The sequence below is a fragment of the Nipponia nippon genome, unplaced genomic scaffold (genome assembly GCF_047370975.1).
Source record: "Nipponia nippon isolate SJK-2023a ecotype South Korea unplaced genomic scaffold, ASM4737097v1 scaffold_3, whole genome shotgun sequence".
NCBI lineage: Eukaryota > Metazoa > Chordata > Aves > Pelecaniformes > Threskiornithidae > Nipponia > Nipponia nippon.
The window spans coordinates 124,183,139-124,207,149 of NW_028262347.1; the positions used below are offsets into that span (position 1 = coordinate 124,183,139).

At 42.1% G+C, this 24,011-nt stretch overlaps 1 protein-coding gene across 1 annotated transcript; it reads left to right on the top strand.

Annotated features, from left to right (window-relative positions):
* The first annotated feature begins 15,059 nt into the window (after positions 1-15,059).
* Positions 15,060-23,477, top strand: NPS (neuropeptide S). Its single transcript, XM_087766052.1, has 4 exons — positions 15,060-15,296; positions 15,747-15,767; positions 20,861-20,944; positions 23,268-23,477. The coding sequence occupies exons 1-4, from the start codon at positions 15,060-15,062 to the stop codon at positions 23,475-23,477; spliced, it is 552 nt and encodes a 183-aa protein (XP_087622178.1).
* The last annotated feature ends 534 nt before the right edge of the window (positions 23,478-24,011 follow it).

The window sequence follows — 24,011 nt, forward strand, 5'->3', positions numbered from 1 at the left end:
CCTCCCCTCTCCTTCCCAAATCTAGTCAGGCTTTTGTGCATATTTTCAGTGACAGTGGATTAATTGATACTAGAAATGTCGCAATTTAATTTATAGCCAGAAAATAGTGTGACTGCAAAGCATATATTGTGACCCAACAACAGAACTGTCCTAGATTCTCACATCTTGTTTTGAAATTTTATGACAGCCTTATTGCCCAAGGGTACAACATAATCACTTCGCAGTTCACTGATACGCTTTCTTTTAGCATCTGTACTAAATGCGTTTTTATCCCTACTGCATGTAAGAGGACTTTTGAATTCTTCAGATGCAAAGAAAAAACCCATCTCAAAGTGTATAATGGCTAGAATTGCATTTATTTTAATTTTGAATGTAAATATGCTTTGAAAATTAACCATCTTCCCACCCCCTCACCACCCAAATTTTTCACTGATGATACTGTTTTTCTGTCTTTTATAAGCATTATCCCTGGATAACACCATCATAGCTTGCTCTATTGTAATATTTGCCGAGAAACCTTCTGAACATCTGCCCCACAGGGTCATCGTTTGCAGAAGTTACTGGTGGCACCAGGCGAGGTGTGAGGGGCCTCAGGATCTTCCTGGCATGAAGGCAGGTCCTGCGTGGAGCATTTTGGGTGCTGCAGTATCGGGCTGATGGGGGCTGGCAGTGTAGGTAAGTAGACTATATCTACATGTTCCTATTTACGTGTGTGTGCAAATAAAATAAATGGATATTGCTCTGTTTTTCCATTAAACGTGTGTGTGCAAGGTCTGAAAATCAGTGTTTCAGATGAATAAAAATGTAGTCTTTATCCTGAAAGGTGCTTTCAATGGCACCTTTTTGGATTGTATTAAACAGCTTGGTAAAATAGCTCAGTAGCTGAGTAAAAAGGAGGTGTTCTTACTTTGACTCTAGTCTCCCCAAGAACCAGGCTCGGATCTTCCAGGAGCGCTTTTTGTGCTCGCTTCCTCTGAAATCAGACTGCCTTTCACCTTCATTTCGATGAAACTTTGACCGCAGTTGAGTTCCCCTAAACCCCCGCTGCCATGTGCGGAGCTGACGAAGAGTGAAAGGGACTTTGCTGACAATTAGGAACACCGGCCAGAGGAAACAAAGAGGCCCACTGCGTTCGCTGCCGAGATCGTATCTGACATCTCTCTGAAACACGGATGGTACGAAGCGACACGGTGAGACAATGTCCCAGGAAGACCTTTTTCTCCTTGTCCCAGCCAGACCTCCACAGAGCCTCTCTGACTCTTCCTCCTCTCTTTTCTGGATGATAGATTCGACATTTGCCAATATACTGCTGTGCCCCGGGCTCCCGGCGCCGCGACAGCCTTGGGCCGAGGTTATAAATGAGCTGTGTGCCCTGAATCGTTTCACCTGGCTGTTACCGCATGTTTCCTAGGTCTGTCATCGAAGAGAGACTTTTATGTCTCAACATTTCTGTTTTCTATTGCCTTGAATAAAATAGGACCTTCACATGCCATGACCAGCACAGCATTTTCTAATCTTTTCTCAGTGCTTGGATTAAATGCATTTAAAAAAAAAAATTTAAAAAAATCTGTCAGTGCAGTAAGTTTTTGGGAAAAAATTGTCCTTAAATTAATAAGCAGAGGATAAATCATAACATATTGTATGTACATCAACAGGTATTTATTTTTTTACAAAAATCACATTGTTGCTTTCATTGACTAGAACTCCAATTCGGGGAGCGTCACCAACACGGGCAGAGCACCGCTCTGGAAGCCCCTTTGCTGCAGATGAATGCCGGTGATCCGCATACACTGAAACAGCTCATATAAAAAAAGCAGACCTCTTGTTATACTACCAGAAAAGTAATTAATAGAAAGAGATGGGAGTGTAGAATGCTGATAATCTCAACCTTTTGTATTTCATTATGATCTGTTGTTTCCTATCTATGGTTTTAATGGATTGGCTTGTCTTATAGCAATTAGATATCTCACAATTTATCTGAATTTCTGACTTTTGAGTTCTGGGAAAGAGGGTGCAGCTGTTATTTTCCATATTCTTTCCTTTCTGCTTTTTCTTTGCAGTATATTCTTCTTTTTTAGGATATGCATTGATACATGCTTTCCTAGGAAGTGTAGATCTATTTTAATTTTAACCTATATACATTATGCCTTGATTAGTTAGGACTATTAAAGTAATTTTGAATCTTCAAATTGGCTCTTGAATTGCATATAAAAAATGGCAAATGCTTTCTCTATGGCCTTTTCCTACAGGGCAGCATCAAACCCGGCAATGATCTTTGCTCCTGGAATATAAGGAGCAAATTTAAAGAAAGATCTAAAGCACTTCAAAAAAGCCATAAGCAATCAAAACGTCCTTCTCTAGCTACATGAAAATAATCCTGCTTTCAAGGGTATTTATTTATTTATTAGGAAGGATTCAGAGAGGAGTGAGTTATTTATCATCCGTAAATAATTAGTCTAGTGCTGAAAATGAGACCACGCTGGTTTAGCCCAATGAATGTTTTAGAAACCTTCATCCTATGTAGCAAAATTTTAAAATATTTCCCCCAAAATATTTATACCTGTGCCTGTATGCTGCTATTGCATGTGCATGCTTTGATATTAATGGCAATCATATCCTAAATAGTCCCATGCGGAGGTATGGACTGCATCCCAGCATTTTTGAAGCTTTCCACTTTAGGGACATTTTGCCCAGAGGGTAGCCTTAAGATTTATTTTAGTTCTGTTTTCTTCATTTTGCACTCCATTTGATCAGTTTTATACCCTGCCTGCACTGCACCTCCCATTTGTCTGTGTCGCACGGACTGCTTGCTCCACTTACTCCAGAGACCGGGAACCTGTTGAGTGGCACTTGGCTCAGCGTGCGGAGACAAAATTTCACTTAGACCCTTGTATAAACAAATGTCATCTGGTTTAAGTAATGAAGCGGCTCTGACCAGTTGTCACGTTTCGGGCTGCATCCCCAAAGCCTGTTTCCTACTCAACACCCGGTCGGGAGGAACAAGCGTGTCTTTCTGGAAATCAAACTAAATGGTTATATATGCACTGTTGCTGCCACTGTTTCAAACCCATAGAAATTCAGGGGTTTTCATACTGTTTTTGCTCTCCCAGGCTGTTAGTACATATGAACTATTTCCATTTTGCTTTTGGTATTGTTTGCGTTGTTTTTAATGTCACAGCCCTGGAAGCTGATGGTCCTGACATAGTTTGCCACGCAATTTTGAACGCCGTCAGAAGACACGCTCGTGCAACCTCTCATTTATATACTGGAAAAATACCACCTGCGTGCTTCAGCTCTACATGACTGAAATCAGAAAAGGTTTTTACGTTAACCTCAGTGGGAGCAAAGTCTGGCTCAGAGCGCTCTTGCGCACATAGACACTGAGATGTGTTAACCGCTCACGCACGTCTCAGATCCACCTGCCCCAGTACTGCAAAAATACCACTTTTGTATGTTATGTCTGAAAACCAGTGCCTGCAACTGCCTGGCAGAGGCAGGGAAAGGGCATTTTAACTGTTAAATTTCATAACCATCACTGACGTCACCTAAAATCCTCACTCTTTTTTCCACCACCTTGAAACGAATGGTACGTATTAAAGTGGCTTCAGTGGTCCCGGAGTGGCCCAGGGTCTGAGCAAGCAGGGACAACCCAGGAGTAACGAGCTGTAGACATGGGCCGAGAGGCAGCAAAGTAGTCCATGTCAGGAGATACATGGTTTACTCAGTCTAAACACATTTAGAAATGACTGTTTGCCTCTGCACTCCTGCGGCCGGGTAGCAGCACGGCGCACCACCGCAGCTAGAGAAAACCCTTGCTCCAAGACCGTCTGTCCCTTCAATAATCCATGAAGCACTTTGGTGTCCTCTCCAGAGCAACAGACCTGTGCCATCTTGAGAGGAGCTGGTACGAAGGCTGGCAATGGCCCGGGCAGAGCAACTGATTGCAGAGGGAAGGCAGGAGAATGAAGAAAAAAAAAAGAAGGAATTGGAGTTTTCCACCCCATACCCATTTCTAGTGGGTTTGGACCTGAATGCTACCCTAGAAAAAAATAGGGAGCTATGGGAAAGCATTTTCCAGTTGGGAAAAAAATTACTGGAGAGTTGTAAAGCACAGATGCTTTGGCACAAAAAGGTGAGCTGTCCTAGAGGAAGGCTGCAAACATTCAACAGAGGGAAGGAGAGATGGTGGGTCCACCATGCAAGCATCAGGAGAGGAAGATTTGCTGGGTGCAGAAACCCATTTATAAAAACAACCACGCAATTTTGACTGACTGGGCTTCTTCCGTGGTGTGTGACATCTGGATGAAGAAGATTTATCTCTTCAGCGCAATTTATTTCCTTTTCTGTCTTCATTCACAATGTCCTGTGGCATTTCACTCGTTGCTACCGAAAAATGTCTCCCAAGAAGGGAGATGCTGTCACGCAGACATGAGCTACGTTGGGTTTGTTGTGACCTTTGGTGAAAGCTGCCAGGAAAAGGACCATTATCCGCAGTTGTCTGATGTTAAAAACGTTCCTCTTCAAACTGCAAAACAATTATCATTATGATCAATGTTCACGCAGTGCTTCGTTTCTGGGGACACCTGGTTTTTTTGACAGGTCCTTTCTCAGGAATGTGTGCTGACAGGAATGGCTTAAGCTATCCTCCAAAAAAATCAGGTACAGCTAGGGACACTCTTCCTTATTTCTTATAATGCGAAGTGCAGCCTGGTCCTCATACCTGATTGGGATTCCCAGGCACGCTGCATTGAGATAATGAACAACAACAGTACCAGGATAAGGCTTCATCAGCTGGCAGCGAAACCCCGTCCCTCCTGGGTTGCAGGGCGCTGCCCTTTGCAGGCTGCCGTGATGAGCTGACGCTCCCCGCGTGGCCTCGGTGGCCGCAGGCATCGCTCCAGCCCTGGCACCGCTGGCTTCGTTACTCCGCCACATCATTTCCATCACAGGGCGGTTTCAGGGCATTTGCACCTTCACTCACTCTCACACTCTAATAAGCTCTTGGTCATTAACTGCAACATAAAATAGATATTAGCTTCTCCTGATAATGCCTCTGACGTAAACCCACTTATTTCATCCACCATTTCTGTCCTCGTTGTTCTTCGCATCTCACAATTTAATACTGGAAGGGTTGAAATATTGCGTTGCGGTCTCTGCCTTGTTATTTCTCCCCTTCTTCCTTGTTTGCTGTGTGAATTGACTTGGGAGATGTCTACAGTCAGCAATAAAGACCTTTCGACACTTCTAGACAAATTCCCGTTGCTGCAGCAAAGACCTGACAATAGTTCCCAGCTCATGGAAAGCTGTCTGAACTCTCATTTTCGTGTCTGCGAACGGCCACAGGCTTTTGTACATCAGCAGGCTTTTGTATAGCCAACTTTCTTGCGAACGTGTTGCTAAAGTAGACATGTGGCGAAGTAATTAAAAGTTGTGAACACTTTATGACTGTCATTGCAGGTTGTGTGTTGTGCTGTTTGACTGTTTCATTCACATTTCACTGTGTGAAATGCCTCCATTTTCCAGTGCTTCGAAAGTAAGTGACGTTATTCTTACTGATATATGTTGAAATCTATCTTTATGGACATTCTTTTGCACGATTTTTTTTTTTGCATTCTTGTGCATTCTTTTTTGTTGGAATTAATCTATTCAGCACAGTCCCATGCTCAGGCTGTTGATAACAATGAGCTGCACAAAGAAATGGAAACCAAGTTGATGCAAATATTTAAAAGGACGGCACTGCCACATGCTTTACCCAAGTTTGGGACAAAGTACCCTTTACTTTTCATCTGAGGATGTTTTTCTATGCCAATCCTTTTTCTAATTGACTATCTCATTGTAATGATTTCTCTTAAATTATTTGATAGGCAGTGAAAGTCCAGGTTACTGCCACCACTACTGAAATCCTAGAATTTTCCATCATCGTTGAACCTGCAGCCAGCTAAACATCCCCTCAAAAGCCATGAGCTCCCACCCCCTGCTCCTGTCCCAGAAGCTGTCTACTGCCTGTTCCAGAAGCAAACTGGAGGAAGACTGAAAAAAAGGTAATCACTTTAATTCTAGCTGAAATCTCAGGCACAAAACATGTCCATCCCCATTTCTGTGGTCAGAGGCATTGCATTAGAGCCGGATAGGAATGGTCAATACCTGCTTGCTGCCGACAAATGGAGTCCTTCATGGGATATATTCTAGGAATAAGTTTAAGTTGGTTCTCTGAGGACATCTTGCTATTAAAAGTGGTGAGCTGAAGTCTTTGTGAGAGTCTGTTTTCCAGTTCACTGCCACTGCAGGACAGGGTTGTATGAAATGTAGTTGTACAAATTTCAAGTAAGCAGATGCAAATGTTATAAACAAAATCAAAATGCTGCAATGATCCTAATTACAAAAATAAATGTAGGCTCTGCTAAGAGATATGTACTACTGCAAAATCAATGTTAGAGTGCAAGAAAAATCACAAAGCAAGTACAAAGGGCTCTGTAATACAGAAAAACTGTTTGAAATTATAACCTCAAATAATTTAGGCACTTCATTTACATTTGCATACTGTTTTCAGGCATTTCCCAAAATTCTTGAAGTTCTCAGCTATTTCACAAAATAATCTGCTTCGTAATGTGTCTGTAACATACGTAGCCCATACATTTGTTGACATATGGTGTCTCCGGCTATCAAACTTAAATCCTTTTTGGGGCTAAACACAGGACTGTGCACAGTAAATATTGATTCCTATTTTCCACTTAACACAGAATAAAATAATTGTATAAAGTTCTAAAGTCTGATGGATTTTTCCATGGGCAAAGGCAGACAAGGAACACACCGACTTTTCCATCAGTATCCCCCAGGGCAGTAGCATCACCATTTTTTTTTCCAAGGACGTTTCAGTCCAGGCATTTTTCTCTTCGACGTGCAGTAGAACAGGAGAGGGGAGCAACAGATGTGACATAAAGAAAACCTGTGACTTTTGGGGGTTTTTAATCAGCATCCAGAGTTCTCTCCAGAAACTCCTGATGTCTTTGACCTGTTAGCCCCAGCCACCTGGAAATCGGCATGGATTGCTTCTTCATTATTGCTTTATGTTTCACTGCCTCCCTCTCCCTGACAAATGTGTAGGGAAGTTTATTTGCAGGAAGGCTGAAAAGAAAACATGGTTATTAAAAAAAAAAACAACTGTGACTTGTCCAACAATATGTGAAAGTCTTTTATCTGGTTACTTGACATTCAGTTCGTTTAATTGCTAGGCTTCATCACAAAACATTTCCTAGTGAAACTGAAGGACTTCTGTCCCACTTCACAGATGATTTTTTTTTTTTTTTAAGCTCTTTGACACGGTACTCCTGGGGAAAGAGCCATTTTCTCCGCTGCATTGGAAAACTGTTCTCACAGAGCTTTCTGATGAGATCTTGTCTGCCAGTGGCATGGAGCCCTCGCAGGGTATTTCAGCTTTTGCGTTCCGGAGAAAAGAAGGTAAAAGTGACTTGCTGGGCTCAGCTATGACTGTGCTGCTGGCGCGATGATTTTGCAGTATGAGCAGAAGTAGTGTAGGTTCCCCTTGCAGCTGCTTTGGCAGTGGCCAGTGGTGCTAGGTGGTTTGGTTGGAGTGCCTAAACGGATGAAAAAAAAAATAACCATGGGATATAAGAGTTGGTTAGGCAGCATCACTGGCACTTTTTATAGTATCTTGAAGCTGTATTTCTTTTTAAAATGAGCCTTTAGAGCAGGTTGGATGTCTCCAGGCACAGGTTGCTGGATATCGATTCCCTCCCTCCAGGTGGCCAATAGAGCTCGCCAGCCCCTGTCGATAGTGGCTCTTTGATGCCCAGCCTGAAATAGGTTTTCTCACCTACAGAAGAAGTCCACATCACAAGACACCGTCTCACTGAGTGCTAATTTGACAGCCTTAATGGCAGCCCTTGCTGCGAGGCCAAGGAGCTGTCGGAGCACGGGTGTCAGAATTGCCATCCCAAGCCCTGGACATCATCCCTTCGGTTCACTGCCGAGCACGCCGGCAGCAAGGTCCAGCAGCTGCTTTACCAGCCTCTGCTGACTGGTCTGTCAGACTGGCACTATGCTTACTCAACTTACTAAAAATTAATGCTAAAAGCAGAAGAAAATGTGCAAAACAGAATTTTCTTTTCTCTTTTTAACCATACAGAGAGGCTGGTTGGTAATGAGGCACATAAAATCCTGTGTTCTCCCCAGTATCATCGGATGTAAACTAAAATAGTATGGCATCTTTGCCTCCGATGTGACTAATTATTTCTAACATTTTCTCCTGAAATACTGTGTAGTGAAAACCTCAGTCAAATCAAGTCAGAGCTGAAATACTAAAAAAAGCAGAAGCAGTTACACTTAAAATATCCGTTAGGAATCAATTGCTTGCAATTTCCTGGAAGCTTACTTTTGTGTGTGCAGTTTTGAAGGACCTGACCGTGTTTTTAGCAGCACGCTCTGTTAGCCGGACAGAACAATCTCTGCACAGGCCTGGTGGTGGCCTAGCAAAAAACACAGGTCTGCCGTACGACGCTGCTTTGTTCGCCTAAGGCTCCAGATTATTTTCTGATGTGCAATATTTTATGCATGTATATTTTAGCAATAAAAAAAATCAGTATTAGGAATGGAAGACTCAATTATATTTTGCTGTTATATTTAACAAGAAAGGTGCAATATAAATTAGTAAGAATGTGTGTAAACACAATTTAATAAATACAAGAAGAAAGTTACTTACCTCCTCCAGTATGTGGAGTTTATAGCCTTGTACAATGTAATTACGTTTATAGGAGTATGAGCATAATAAACTGTAGAAAGTCATACAGCAATGAATGATAACAGTGTATGTAATTCTAATGATATACAGTACCACAGCTGAAATACTGAACATAACGCTGCAATTTATGTAACAGAGACAAAAGTGGGGGTTTTTTGTGGGTGTTTTTTAAGTGAAAGACTGGAATGCTAGCCAAAGACTGGGGAAAAAAAAAAACCAAGATGGTCCCAGACTGGTACTATTGCAATCTGCTATTTAAACACCTTTTTTCTTCCATTTTCCAGGCACGTGAACTGCATGATCCCAATGATTCCTTTAACATTCCCATTTGCTCCTTCTTGACCCTTGCACGAGAGCGAAGCGGTGAGCGGAGCGCTCCTGGGCGCTGCCGTGCAGCTCCGAGCTCCGCACCTCGCCTTCTTCGGCAGCTTTTTCAGCTGCCCACAGGGTACCAGGCATTCACAATTAAGAGCAGAACAGATTCTTTGCTGACTTTAGCCAGTGGAGCAGCCTCAGAGATTGAAGACAGACCCTAGCAAAGGCCTGGTAACCCGGGTTTTAAATCCTGTAGGGATTTCAGCCTCTCTTTTTTGGCTGCAAGACTTGGCTCTTTCAGAGCAGAGGAGCGTGTGCAGTGGATGCCCTGGGAGCCTCGAGCACAGGATGGGGTTTTAGCATCTATTGCAAAGCTTGAAATTTCTCTCTATTTCCTATGTCGCTTCCCAGCCTGCGACCTAAATTATGAGCAGAAGATATTAAGCCTGGCTTTTAACTTAAGAGCTGACTACACCCACAGGAGAAATTAAAGCACAGTGTTTTGTTTTGATTGAAGGTAAGCAAGCAGTGGAATTATACTGGATTCTTTGTTTAAACTGCTGCCAGAAATAGGAAATTTTGAGCAATATTCTGTTCTTGTTTATTTGTCTTTCTCCTCTAAAACCAGTCTCATACCCCCACCATATGTAGACACAGCACAGTCCTGTTTTGGCTTGTTGGTTTGCTATGTTGCCATAAAATGTCAGGAATACTAGGAAGAAAATTAACTCTATCCCAGCTGAAACCAGGACATCATCTAACCTTACTCCTTCCTGCTTGCTATTAAACCTCTTTTCCCTCAAACTAGCATTTGCCAGCTCTTACTGGAATTTCTTCACCAAGAAGTCTGTGGGGTTTTGTGTGCAATGTTGGTGGTACCAGTGAAAACCTTGGGACAGGGTTGTGGCAAAGCTCTGACTTTAAGCACAAGTCCTGAATTGCTCATTGCTATGAGAAGGTGCAAGCAGGGGCTGTACCGCGCCATCCATCTGTGGCTGGTTCATGGCTACCGGCGCTTGTTCTGTAAGTATTGAATGTATTCTTACTTAAAACAGAAAAAAAAAAAATAAATCCAAATTTCTAAGTACTGAATCTAAATAAATACTCTCAGTCCTTGAATCATCCCATCTCCTTTGATTAGAGATCCTTGGTCTCACCTCAGCCAGTTCTTTCAACTGCTAATAATATACCAGCGGATTTAAAACTGGTGTCCTTTGCTGAAGAATGAGATGCTTTAACCGTAACCCACCTTTACTCTTTCAGGGAAGATTTGGGTGATGCTGGACAATGAGGCATTTTATATTGGGTTTAGCTCTGTGAAATTTCAGCTAATACCATAAAAGAGTTAATTGATTTCTGCAGGTTACAATCTAAGTTTATCCCATGTCAGGATTTTCTCCTGACACTGCTCGTAGACAAGGTGATAATCTTGTATCTGAAGACAAACATATAGAATACATTTTAGTGATCCCATGGAGCGGTTTCCCAGGCAACTGTAACATCTTCATCCACAGCAGGGTGCAGGGCTTGCCGGGCCAGCTTCGCCTCGTGCTAGAGAGCCTGCAGTCAGCAAACGTGCCTTGCCGTGCTTTGCGGAGGTTAAAAAAGCAAGTATGGTTTGGATGAATTTGGGATATTTCCTCTTGAAGTTAAGGTCATTCATGGGGCTGGTGTTGTCCAGAATAAGGAGTATTTGACTGCTTAGGTTGGAAAGATGTGTAGCCCGGTCACAACCTGCCAGCTCAGATTGAATGGATGGATGACAGCTTCTGTGAACACAGTGAAACGCGCTGCTCAGTGTCCAGGGATGGGCAGGTGAACCAGCAACTACCTCTTTCTAAAAAGAAATATTAGCGATACAAGAGACAAAAACCTCACATCGCTAAAATTAGGAAGGGGAGAATCAAAAGATCACTTTATGCAGAGGGAAAAAAAAGTTATAAATACATTTTGTTCTTGTACTGCACTCATTCTTGTGGAAAATGGGACTGACCTCAGAAGGACAGCGGAGAACACGAAGTCTGCACAGATACGGTGTGCTCTTCTTCAAAATCCATCCCCAGCCCCTACTTATGCTACGCCACCCCAAATGTGTCAGCGGGGCTTTGGGAGAGGTGGTAGGTTAGAAAATAGCCCTGGGAAATTCAAAGTTATCAGGCTCTGAGTTTCCCATCTCTGACATTTGGAACATAAATAGCCAGCTTACAGCTTGTGAACTACAGGGACTGTAAAGCAATTTGATGTGGCTTAAGAACATGGTCTGTAGTTTGGCACTGAAAACTCACATGTTGACTCTGAGATGCACACCAAGAAACCACAGTAGGGCTGAACTGTGAATCCTTCCAGGGAAATGGCAAATCTTTGGGCTGCGTCCCTTGGTCACGTCTTTGATGTGCAGTTATCAGTATCTGAGCTAGCTTGGTACGCCTGCAGTACAGACATGCCCCAAGGCCACAAGCTTCAACACTTTCAGAGAGCACATGTTAAGAGACTCTGCCCTTATATCAGAAGGCTGCAATGAGTTGAGTCAGAGTATTTTTAGCTCCTGTCCTGTTGGCTTAGATGACGCTGATATTATGAAATTTGGCAAGGCAGAGAACTGTAGGGTTATTTGAGTTTCAAGGGATCTCTTATATGTAATGTGGTCTTGTTGTTCCTGCTGCAGTAAAGAGACTGGGAACTGTGTGAGCTTCGCCTTCTTAATTGCTCATTCATAATTTATTGGACTGGTCTGGAGCATCTCAGATCTCATGAAGTGATGGCGAAGGGCAGGCCCACACCGGGTGCCGGAGCCCTGTGCAGAGATCCCTGAGCTAGTGGAGATGGTGCTCACTGCAGCACCAGCAGAAGCATTGCCTTGTCCCTGGGGCACAGTCCTGATGCCCATAAACCCCACTGAGATGGCCTGGGTTCCACCACACTCACATGGTTATTCAGCATTGAGGACCAGAAGAGTGATGCACGTAGTCCATCCACGGACAGTTAACTCAGGTGTGCTCCTTGCTGCTGCACAGTCAAGTCCTTCAGCTCCCAGTGCTTCTTGCTTTTAAAAAGAGGCCCTCAACCCCTTTGAAAGTTATACCCTGTCTGTCTTCACTCCTCGCAGCTGGGACTCGCTCAGTCTTTATTGAAAAGTGCAATATTGAAGTCCATCATGTAATTTTTTCAGTGTACTTGTGTGATGGGAATTGGCTTTAAAAGCATGAACTTTTACTGCTCAAATGAAAGAACTAGCTGTCAGCAGGCAGGCTCTTTGGAAGGAAAAAAGAGTCACCGGGATTTTTGTGGACTACATGTTTGCTTCTGGCAGTCAATATAGTGTCGAGCTGAATGGAGAGCTGGTCCTTTTCATGTACTGTGTCTGCAACACTTTTCCTGTGAGACTGGAGCAATGAAACTCTGTACTACGTAGCTAGAGAATATCCACTGTTCTGTCCACAGAGAACAATCCTCATCCTCGGCGTCTGTGGTCTTTCCTATTCCCCGGAGAGTGAGGTTGTATTAGCTTTTCTAATACTGGGTTTTGTGTTTATTCATAGTAGTCTGTATTCTTGATTAAGAAATAGCAGTTGATTACTTCCAAAGTTAGCAGCTGTGGGGAGGGGTACAGATTGGAAAACAACCTGAAGACCCTGGTGCTAAAAGAGGAATTCACAAGGTGGAGACAGGCAGAGAGATGAGGTTCGTAAATTAGATATTAATGCAAGCGACAGAAGAATAAGGGAGGCAGGTATAACTTCTTGAGGAGTTATACCACACACAAAACATAATTAGGTATGAAGAAATGTTCGCACAGAGCAAGAAAAATGCAGTCAGCTGCAAAAGGTTTTCAGTGAGAAAACCGAAACTACTTCTTTTCTTTTGGCATGTGATATTTTTGGATGAAGCCTTTTATAAGAGGAGGAGAACACGAGGGGAAATCAGGCTCCTCGGTAGCTTATGTTCAGATAAAAGGCATGTCAGCTTGGGCACCGAATTGTATGACAGCAATATTACCTCTCTCTTACTTGAGGACCTTTATAAGCAATGATAGTCGCCAAGTAATGATCCGGGGCTGGCATTTTGCAAGGTAGTGAAGCATCGGGTACTCAGGGAGTACCAAAGGTACCCAGCGGTACCCGATGCCTGGGTACCACCTCTGTCTCGACTGCTTGTAGAGCAAGGCAGACTCGTAGTTTGATTTTATCTTCCTCCCAGCAAACTTGAAAGCACGGGTATATTCACAATGTGAAGCTTGCTCTAGGGTTCAGTGCCTATTTGTTTTCTGTTTAGCAGGTCATGATGGAGAAGACCCTTCCTATCAAAAGGCTTTTGCGGAAAAGGATGGCTCCTTTAAAGAGGCTGCAATATCCTTGTTTATTTAAGTGACACAGACAAGTAGAAAGAAAATAGCAGTGAGTTAAAAGAGCATGAAGAACAGATGGAAAATGCTCTGCATTTTGGAGGAAAAAAGTGTGTCCTCTCACCTCCTACAAATGATGACTGCTGTTCCAGATGCAGCCACTTATTTCCTTAAAGGTACTTTAGGTCTCATGTCACAAATTTAAACTGGCATCCTACCCTTCTCCAGAAATGCCAAGAGCTAATGTGTGGAACAGCTGAGATTTCTCCCTCGCAAATGTTGCCTGTTCAGAAGGAAATGAGCCACCCCTGAGCTGGGATTTGGATATTTTCTCACAATTCTGTGCCAAGCAAGAGGTAACTTTGCTTCTCTCCCAGCTGATCAGACCAGGACTGTTTGTAGATGAAACGAGACCGTTGACAGATGTTTTGCATCCGGCTGACCTGTTTTCCATCCTGAAGGTCACTCCAGATTGCACAAAAACCTGCTCAGGTGTGAGCAATTCTCCCCTTTCTGTCCAGTCCGTAGATGGTGAGTGTCCTCATGAGCACTTGGCATTCTCTGTGTCTCACTGACCTTGCAGTTACTACAGGTCCGCAGGTTTGTGTCCCACGTTTTGCCTCCCAACCGTAACTGTTTCATTGGGTTAGCTGTGCTACTGTGACTAACTTTTGCCATACATTGCTCCTTTTTTTCCATTCCCAAATGCTTGTTGGCATGACATCTCAAGGACTTTGAGAGCAGAAAAAATGGTTCTGTACTGAGATTCTGGGGATGAAAATATTCAAACCTGCTTAAGCCAGAATATTCTGTTGACGTCTTAGCATAATAAAAAATATTGGATATATTTTCCTTGTCTTTCTTAGCCTTATCCACTGGAGAACCCTGAGATACAGTGCAATAACATATATAAAAATTATGCCCTTTAAAGCCACCCAACCCTTTCTCCCTGTTCCCTACTATTTATACTATTTATGTTAGCTTTCCTTGACTCCTTTAAAGTTTGATCCCTTTAAAGTTTGCTCTCTTCTTCTTAAGTCGCATCAGACTTTCCTACCTCCTTTTCTCCTCACTCTCCTCAAAAAGCTTTGCCTTTTCTTGTCTATCTAGGCTCTTTTCTCTTTCTTGCTTCTACTTCAACAACTATTCAGACTTTCTCAGATCATCGAGATCTTTGTTGCCTCTGAACAGAAGTTGGGTTTCAGCTTTGACAGGTGTCTTTTTAGCTCCGCACTGACATCTTTTCTTAGGCAGCAACTTCCTGGAGGATCTATTTGAGAAATTTCTGAATGCATAAATTATGTTGGCATGCACAAATAAGCACAGCAAAAATGTTAATTACTGCCACTTTTCAGTTGCTGAGTCTCCCCTTAACGGGTTGAGCAAGTTTTGTCTGCTCTGCTTTTTTTTTTTTCCTCCAGATAAATTATCAAATGACTTTAGCACTTGGTGGTGGTGCATAGAGAATAACGAGGGCTTGTTTTTCATGTTGTACTTCATGCAGATTGTTTTTTCTGAAGGCATGCTAAGGAATCTGACAAAAATGCAAGAGCATCTATAAATCAGAAATATTTTCTGCCATATTTAAATATGCTTTTGCCAAAAGCATTATTCTTGTCATTTCCCATAGAATATAGCAGGACCATGGTGGCGTCAGCAGAAGTCGCGCGGACATTTGTGCACTTGGCAGAGGGCCTGCGAGGTGCCATGCGCTGCGGTCTGGGGGAGAGGATGATGTCTGGTATCACAGACTCGGCTTTTACATCACTGCACAACTTGACGCAGTCGGCCGCTCTGCCCCGCGCCAGGGAGTGGGATTGGCAGACCCAGATAAGGAAACTCGTGCTGTCTCTGCCCACGTCGTCTCTGTGTACGTTGATGGTAACCAGGAAAAAGAATATATGTAATTATAGATGATGATTTAGACTTTAAAATCCTGAGGATGGTGACTATGATGCAGCTGACAATTCCTGTCTGAGGTAGGATCGAAAATGTGATTTTAAAGCTAATTTCAACTTCTGGCATGGGGGATCAGACTGCAGCCTTATCCCCTTTGCTGTGCCAGTGATGTGCGCAGCTCCAATGATGCAGAAGTGCTATGAAATCGGGAGGCAGCCCTGACCCCGAGGTTCACGCTGTCTGTATGTCCACAAATCTTGCACCCTGTTCCTTACATAGTCTAACACCTCTTGCTTGCTGCACACCTTCTAGCTGCTGAGTGTCTGTCCAGGCAAAGCAAGCCGACCAAAATGCCCTTACGGAGTGGGAGGCAGGAGTGGCAGTGCTGCTTCGTGCTTTAATGCCTTTTTGATTTTCTTTTTCTCCTCATAGATCAAACCTGTGTGTCAGAAGGTGCGTTGCTGGAGCCTTAACCATTGCTAGTACAGGCTTTGAGGGGAATGCTGTCTGAGTGGAATTGCATGGAAAATTAGGTTTTAAAAAGGAGCCATGCGTCTTTTAAGGGAGGGCTGCTGCGCCCCGTCTGCAAGGAGCTCGAGCAGTGTATCACTCGCAGGACTTCGCTCTGCGGGTGGCAGCGTGAGTAAGCAAAATGAAATTCAATAAATGTGTCTCTCCTGGAGAACTTCTGAAGTTGAAACAGGAACGCAGAGCTGTTTATCCACAGCAGCCAACGTGAGCCTCGATGGACTCGGAAAATATGCACCTGACCTTTGATGAGACTATCGCGTCCTCCACCGAGAGCACTTCTGTGCAAACACCTTGGCGGCACAGCAGCAAAGTAAATAACAGAGAGGACAGGCTCCAGCCCGCAGGCGTGAGTGCTGCGTGCTCATGGAGCAGTCGGAGATGGTCAGTCACTGCCCGGCCAAACATCCAAGGGCAGGAGGGGAGGCAAGAGCTGTGCTTCCCCCAGCTGCACCCTTTGGCCTTACAACCCCTTACCCCCGTCGGCCAGGGACAGGCTTTTTCTGGATCATAACCAAGTTGAAGTGGGTTAGAAACAATCATGGCAGGGAAATGCACAGAAATAGTCAAGTGTGCATCTACAGCAATGTTTTGGTTCCTTTGTGCCGCTGTAGATGAGATCGCAGTGGTGCAAGCGAAGGGTTTGGTTGTGTCCCCTTGCTGGTAGCGAGAGCACAGCAATAACAATCAAAGGAATAAACCTGCTTTCTGACTTCTGTTTTTCTTCTGTTCTTGTGCCTTGCTGGGATTTTCTATTATCACTGAGCCAGAAACAGATTTATAGGCTGTGAGTATGATTAATTTCTGTTTTGCACCTTGCTATGATCTCAAAGCAAACCATCCTGGCTTTTTGGTTTCTCAATGTTCTTGACAGCAAGAAAAACTTTGAGCTCAGAGCAAAATATCCAGGCAGCTGTCTCAAAAAAAAAAGCCATGCTGAGGTTTCACTGTGAACACCCTAGAGGGGAACAACGAGATTTAGCACCCTGCCTTTATCCAGACCACTAACCTGCTATGGTTTTACAATGTTTGGGGTTATACCAATGGACCACGCAGATAGTCTGTCGTGTATTCTTTTCGTTTGCTGGAGCGTGTCCAGAGGAGGGCAACGAAGCTGGTGAAGGGTCTAGAGCACAAGTCTTATGAGGAGCGGCTGAGGGAACTGGGGTTGTTTAGCCTGGAGAAGAGGAGGTTGAGGGGAGACCTTATTGCTCTCTACAACTACCTGAAAGGAGGCTGTAGCAAGGTGGGGGTCGGTCTCTTCTCCCTAGTAACGAGTGATAGAACGAGAGGAAACGGTCTCAAGCTGCGCCAGGGGAGGTTTAGGTTGGATATTAGGAAAAACTTCTTCACCGAGAGGGTGGTCAAGCATTGGCACAGGCTGCCCAGGGAGGTGGTTGAGTCTCTATCACTGGCGGTATTCAAAGAACGGATAGATGTGGTGCTTGAGGACATGGTATAGATGGACTTGGCAGTGCTAGGTTGACGGCTGGACTCGATGATCTTAAGGGTCTTTTCCAACCTTGACGATTCTGTGATTCTATGATTTTTATTATTTTGATCCCTTAGCAAAGGCACATAATGCCGGTTTAAACACTTTAGATTTACTACTGTGATGGGGGAGGGAAATATTATATTCTTAAATTTGTAGGCCTATTAACCTTATTAAGTTGCAAGGCTCGATAGGCTTATCAGCAAGCTTTGTGTTGTGTTTCATGTTTTTCGTGGGGAATCAAACGAGAGCAGCAGCGAGGTGCAATACACTATTCCTTTAACAGAGCAAGCAGGAGGGAAGAGGCGATGTTGGCTTCGCAGGGAAGTGGAAGATATTGCTGCTAATTTATTCTCATAAAATGCAAATTTTATGGATGCTGGGAATTTTTATTATGGTTCTTAATGATTCATACGACCTATGATACCTGCCAGCGAACCTTACCTGGGAGCAAGGCCTCAGACCGAGTGCTCTGCAGACAGAGTAGAAGACAGAAATGTCAATTGCCACTTGTTCTGTTAAACCTGATTCGTCCAAACCCGAAGTGGGAATATCTTGAATGTATCTACATCTCCATATACACTTTATGCATGCAAATCACAGTTGCGGTGTGTTGAATTGCATCCTGAACAGCTAGAAAAAATAAACTCAAAGAAGCGAGAAGCAAATGCAAGAGCTTGAATCTTCAGTCTGTTCAGATAATACCACTTCTGTGTGTCTCAGAGGTGGACAAACCCTTTGAGCCCAGTTCTGGGCTGGTGATACCTCAATAACTCATACTCGCCTAACTGCGATCTGCAGGTGCCTCGTGTGAAAGCCGTTTGTGGTTGCTCAGCTGGTCAAAGCCTTTGAAAGGGTGGAATCTCCTCTTGGATTTTGTGGGGGAAAAACCCTGAAATTACTTGCCTGTCTCCTCTTAGAGTCAGATCCTAAGGACCACAGTCTGTCACAGGTGACTTTTAGGCAGGATTAGAAACAGAAAGCAGGCTGAAGAATTTTGCTAAGAAAGATTTTACTGTGAGCATTTATATTAAGAGCACGAATGAAATACATGCAAACCCTCAGGTTAACCATTTTCTTCCTAGTGTTCAGACCAGATGCGATTGGTTTTGCAAAGCGTTTGGGAGATTTGCTGCCATATGAGCCTCTTTCCCTTTCCCACCTGCTGTGTGAAACATCCCTAACGAGTGTATTTGATCATTTTTTTGTCCTTCCTTAGAAAGTCACAAAAGAGCTGTCTTCCTATGTTGTTTGAAGTTTCTGTAATCTGCTGCTTTACTCCAGGCTTCACAAAGCTTCCTCCTGTCCGGGCCCGCATGGCCATCTCCTTGGTGTCCCCTGGGAGCTGCTTGGTGGCCTCGCTTGGTTGTTCTCTCACCATCTGCTCATGCTGAAGGTGCCTACAGAGAAAGACTCTGGGCACCTCTCATGTCCAAAGCTTATGAGGTAGGAATGTGGCCAAATCCAGTTTCAAAGGGATGTGATAATGGTAAACATAGGAGGTACTGACCAGGCACAACGGGAGGTCACCAGGGACTCAAACAACTCATGATTTAAAAGAACTAGGTCAATAATGCACCAAAGGTTACCTGGAGAGTCTAAGGTACAAGCTCCACATTGAACCTAGAAATCCTGAACTTTAATCACAAGGCTTTTCTTGTCCCTCGTCTGCCACAAATAATGTTGTCTGAAGGTTAATTTTGTATTAAAATGGAGTTAAACTAAATGCAGATACAATGAAAGCTGACGCTAAACTATGCTCAAGCAGAATCCAACCCGACGTGCTTTTCATTGCAGCAGAAACATGGGCTAATCCGCTTATCGGTTGGAGCTGGAGGTCCTGTACGAGTCGGAACGGGATGTTCAATTCAAATGAAAGGATTTTCTTTCTGAATAAGAGGACACATACTGAATATGCAAATAGTCAAATGTTCTCTTGTCGGTTTTTATAAATGGATTGCTTACTGTGGTGTTTAAATGAGGCTAATTTCATCTTATATTTCTATAGTCCTGTTGGTCCTGAGGAATCCTGAAGTACTTTACCAGCAACTACAAACATGTACTTTTTAAAAGTAATTTAAGAGAGATAATTATATCAACCACTGACATGATCAGCACCAGCATGTACAGTGATGATGAAAAAATATTCAACCACAATCTGAGATCAAGTTATGAATTTTTCTATGAAAGGTGTTAAAGGCTCTTACATGTCACTGTATTTCTTCTGGCCTTACCTGAAGGCCTTCCTGCTTTCTACCTTCTGGAATTAAATGGATCTACATCAGGAGACTGAATGTTCCAGTTAAAGTTGCCATAATTTATAACAGCTCAGGTCTCCCCGAAGCCTCACACAGAGTTGCCTTCTGGAGCCCTTTTACGTTGATTTTTCAGTGTAACCCCTGAAGGAAATGCAACGTTTGAGGCTGCTGAGTCATTGCCGTCCATGTCTAACACTGGGTGACTGTCAAAAAAAAAGATTCTTAGCGTTTTCGGTCTAAGAAAAAGAAATTAAATTTAATGTTTTTCAACATTCCCTTGCTTGTGCAGCCTAACATTCACGGACTTTGTGGAACTCTTGCTGCTTTTACAGTACTCTGTATAAATAAACCACAGGATCCCCTAAAATGTTGCACAATTAAATTAGACGTTGTGCAATTAAATTTGTTGCAGTAACAAATGATTCTGTTAGACATTAAACATTTGCTACGTTGAGGGAGATTAGCAGAATTTATTAATCCTACAGAAGATTTGATTGAATAAACTTAGCATAGGCTAAGAATCGTCTGCATGCAAGAGAAGAAATTAATGTCCAAAGAACTTAAGTTCTAAGAAAAAGACTTAAAAATTGGGTGCATTAAAAACTAAGCATGTAACAAAAAAAGGGGGAAGAAAAAGAAAAAGCTGTATATATTGTTAGGTATTGTTCTATGTATTGCAGCTGCTCTGAGTATAATAAGATTCTTTGAGGGACTTTCTACTTAAAGTGCACTTTTACTGGTTTTCCCTTGCAGCCAGGCTTTACAAGGTCTTAACATGATATATTGGAAGTGGTAAAAAATTCTTGAAATGTGTTTTTGAAATCTTTAGACCTTTGACCATATTTGCTATGATGATACAGACTTAACAGTAAACCCACTTGAGAGACATTTTAATGGAACACTAAATGAAATCAATTGGTAGTTTCATAATGGCAGCTGTAAGTGTGTTCTTGCCATTTTCCCATTTAACAAGAAGAAAAGGCCAAACAAGGACCAATTAGTCATAATAAAATCAGCTTTGATGACATTTTCACTCCTGAACTCTGGTATAAAATGGTCATCTAAGAAAGAACGGAAAGGATATGTGAGGAATTTGGTAGTGTAACTGCACGTACATACATATACACTCCTGAGTAAGAAATGGTCAGGTAAAGACAGTGCAGATTACTTTGTATATGGGGAAAAGATACTGTTTGTATGTCTACGTGTGTGCACGTAGTTTTCCTTGACTTTGTTTTAAATTTTAACTGATTTCAGTTTTTCTTTGAAGTCTATGCAGGTTAAATTTTGTTTTCGTTCTTTGGATCTCAATGACATTTGTGTGCTTGGGTTACCCAGTTGTCCCTTCCATGGTAAGTCATGCTTCCTACTTACTTAAAGATCAGATGCTTCATTTCTTTTAAATAGCTATTTTATTTAATTTTTTTGTTTGCTTGTTCCTTTGCTGTTGGTGGTTTTTATAAAATGAAAGAAGTTTCTTGTATTAAAGCTATTGGTTAAATATTATTACCTAATTTTCCTGGAGTATAGCTTACTTTTTGCTTTAGTTACTAATAAAGTATGCAAGCCTCTAAAATAATAATGTGAGAAATCTACTGCATATTTAATGTAGAGTGTGGGGAGCTTTTGCTGAAGTTGAAATATTGTATGGAAAAGAGAAAAACATCAATCATCTCCTCTCCATTTCATCTAAATTCCTTGTCTATATCAAATAGGTACAATAAGATATATGTATTAATTTCACTTATTGCTAGCTGGTTTATAAACCGGTAAATTTATTTGTCACTGTTAGTGTGTAGGTAAAGGAGAAATTCTTATATAAAGTTATGGAAAATTCTTGCATAGAATCAGTAATACAAATTTGATTGAACTATGAAAGAAGGTAGAACGGCCTATAAAACCTAAGTGAACAAGTTACTTAGATAATGCTAATATCTTTCAGTTTCTGATCCTGACCAGGTTACCATGACAGATTGCTGGTCAAACTATGCATACACCATTTAAGACTTTGCCAGTGTGGAATGAGCTATTTTATTTCTAATGATATTCAATTTTTCTGCTTTGGACAAAGTCTTCTTTAGACTCCCTGTTTCTTTATTGCTGTAAAATCAGCTCCTGGAGCCATGGTTCAGATTTCTTTGTTTCCTCTGATGTGTTTTGCATCATTATGTTTTCATTAAGGTGATCTGTCGCTAGCAGAAATGGTAGCTACTCGTGCAGCTGTTTATTTTATTGATGTGAAGTTCCCATTAGCCTTAATCTATTCATTGCCCCGTTCCTCTGTGTGTTTTACTTCTGTAAATGCTGAATCATCTTCCATTTCTGATCACGGATAGTTTAGACACAGCTTGATCTGACTATCCACATTTCTTAGCGGATCTGTTTATGGCTATGATATAATAAGTAAAATGAGTTGAATTATTTCAATGAATAACTTGCAGGTCAAGATAACAGTCATTTGTTCAGTAGTATAAGTCTCTGGATAGGTTGCAAGATAGCAGCTAAAAATTCAAAGGGGAATTTCTCTGTGTCTGTGTTTCTTGCAGAAAGTATTTCTTCTCGTTAGGGAGAAACTTCAGTCTGGGGAAAAAACCCCAGTCAGGGGGAAAAGCAAGCTGTGTGGTTAGCGAGCTGCGTGCCCGCTCCGCCGCCTCAGGCTCGGTGCGTGCTCTTGCTTGCAGAAAGAATCATTAATCTACCTTTTATACACACAGAGCAGAAAAATTGTTAAGTACTAAACATTATTAATAAAAGTAATAGCATGCTGAATTAAAACTAATCGTAGTGAAGGTAATGGCAATTTTACCATCAATTCCAGTGACGGCAGGTGTTAACGCCGTGGCTCTGCATGCAACCATTTCCCAAGCAAGAATGCAATACAGCCAGCATTAGAAATGATGGCAGAGTGTTTCTTTTAGGCAGATAATCAGCAAGCTGGTAAATCATGGTACGACAAAAGATGCACAGAACAACTATAGACATGCCAGGAAATGTTTCCTTTTAAATTCAATGTTAATTTAAATGCAATTTAAATTTGTGAAACTTTTTTATGTAGTTTACATTTTGATACTGTAAAGTGCAAGGAAAAGGAATGTGTACATAAACCCATATGGATTTTAATCCACTTTTTAAAATTCCCATTACTATTTTGTCATTATTAAACTTAGCATAACTACTACCATACCTAGTCATAACTACCAGAAAGCTTCCTCTCCCAAATTTCTGCTTTGCAGGTATTTTCATTTTCTCTTATCTGTCATTTAAACTACATGACTTCACACCAGTGATAACAAGACGCTGTTTCATTGTTAACTGAAAAAATCTCATTTTACAGCAGTAAACATGCATGCTACTCTAGGGAAATTGTGTTACACGTCACAACTGGTCAACATCACGGAAAACAACTTATTTCATACCATAAACATAATTGTAACAGTATCAGTATTTTATACCAGAAATACCACAGTTAAGTTTTCTAGAAAGCTATGAAAAAATCTGATTTTGAATATGACGAATCCTTAGCAAATAATAGTTCATCCTTGTCATTGTAAGCGTAAGTTGGTTTTGTGTTTCTGCTTTGCTTTTTATACTGTACAAGTCCCGGCAAATACACAAATCCATAATTTTACCTTTTCTTATCTCTCTCTTTTTTTCTTTTTTTATTTTTCTCTTCAGAGCAGCAATCCTTTTTATTTGAATTGCCAGCTGTATGGAAAATCTGATTACTGCCTCGTCCTGCTGAATAACTGCTTAGCCAAGGTGGGCAGGAATGAAGAGCTGGCTTTTTTAAAGCCTTACCTGGAGATGCCTTTCAATAAAAGGTCCTTTCGCAATGGTGTTGGATCAGGAATTAAAAAAACTTCCTTTCGAAGAGCAAAGTCATAAACAAATGTTCAAAACCACACTCTCGATTTTAGCATCTGATGTTTAACTTTGTGCTTAAATTCATTTTAATGCTTTTCTATGATAAAACCAACAGAGACAAATGTACCCATGTCTTCATCATGTAAACAGATGTTTATTTCAAAGAGCACAAGCCAAGTGGAGCAGATGGAATTGCTCAGAAAGGGCTTTGTTTCCAAGGTTACAGTATCATAAAGTTTTGTATTGAAATGAATGTTTTCATTTGGTTAATTCCCCTTCTTTGTAAAGCTACAGATTTAATCAGCTTGCTGTTGATTAATACAAAAATAGCCCTGTGCTTTGAATAGATGCGTGCATGCAGCCTGTCGGGAGGACTGCCGGTATTATTCCTGACATCCCTCCTCGCTGCCGTAGAAGCAAACCCACCAGCAAGGCAAGGCAAGGCATGCCTGTACTTTCCTGTCCCGAATCGCACTTACCTGAAGACAACTGCTCTGGCAATATTAATACAGATTTAAAGTACATTTAATTTCAGATTTCCAAAGATACGAAGGG

What these genes read in the sequence shown, in the direction of transcription:
- NPS (XM_087766052.1), top strand. Translation starts at nt 15,060, where the DNA reads ATGGTGGCGTCAGCAGAAGTCGCGCGGACATTTGTGCACTTGGCAGAG. An exon ending in CGTCTCTGTGTACGTTGATG is followed by an intron (nt 15,297 to 15,746) that starts GTAACCAGGAAA and finishes TTCTCCTCATAG; the next exon opens with ATCAAACCTGTGTGTCAGAA. An exon ending in TCAAACCTGTGTGTCAGAAG is followed by an intron (nt 15,768 to 20,860) that starts GTGCGTTGCTGG and finishes GTTTTTCTTTGA; the next exon opens with AGTCTATGCAGGTTAAATTT.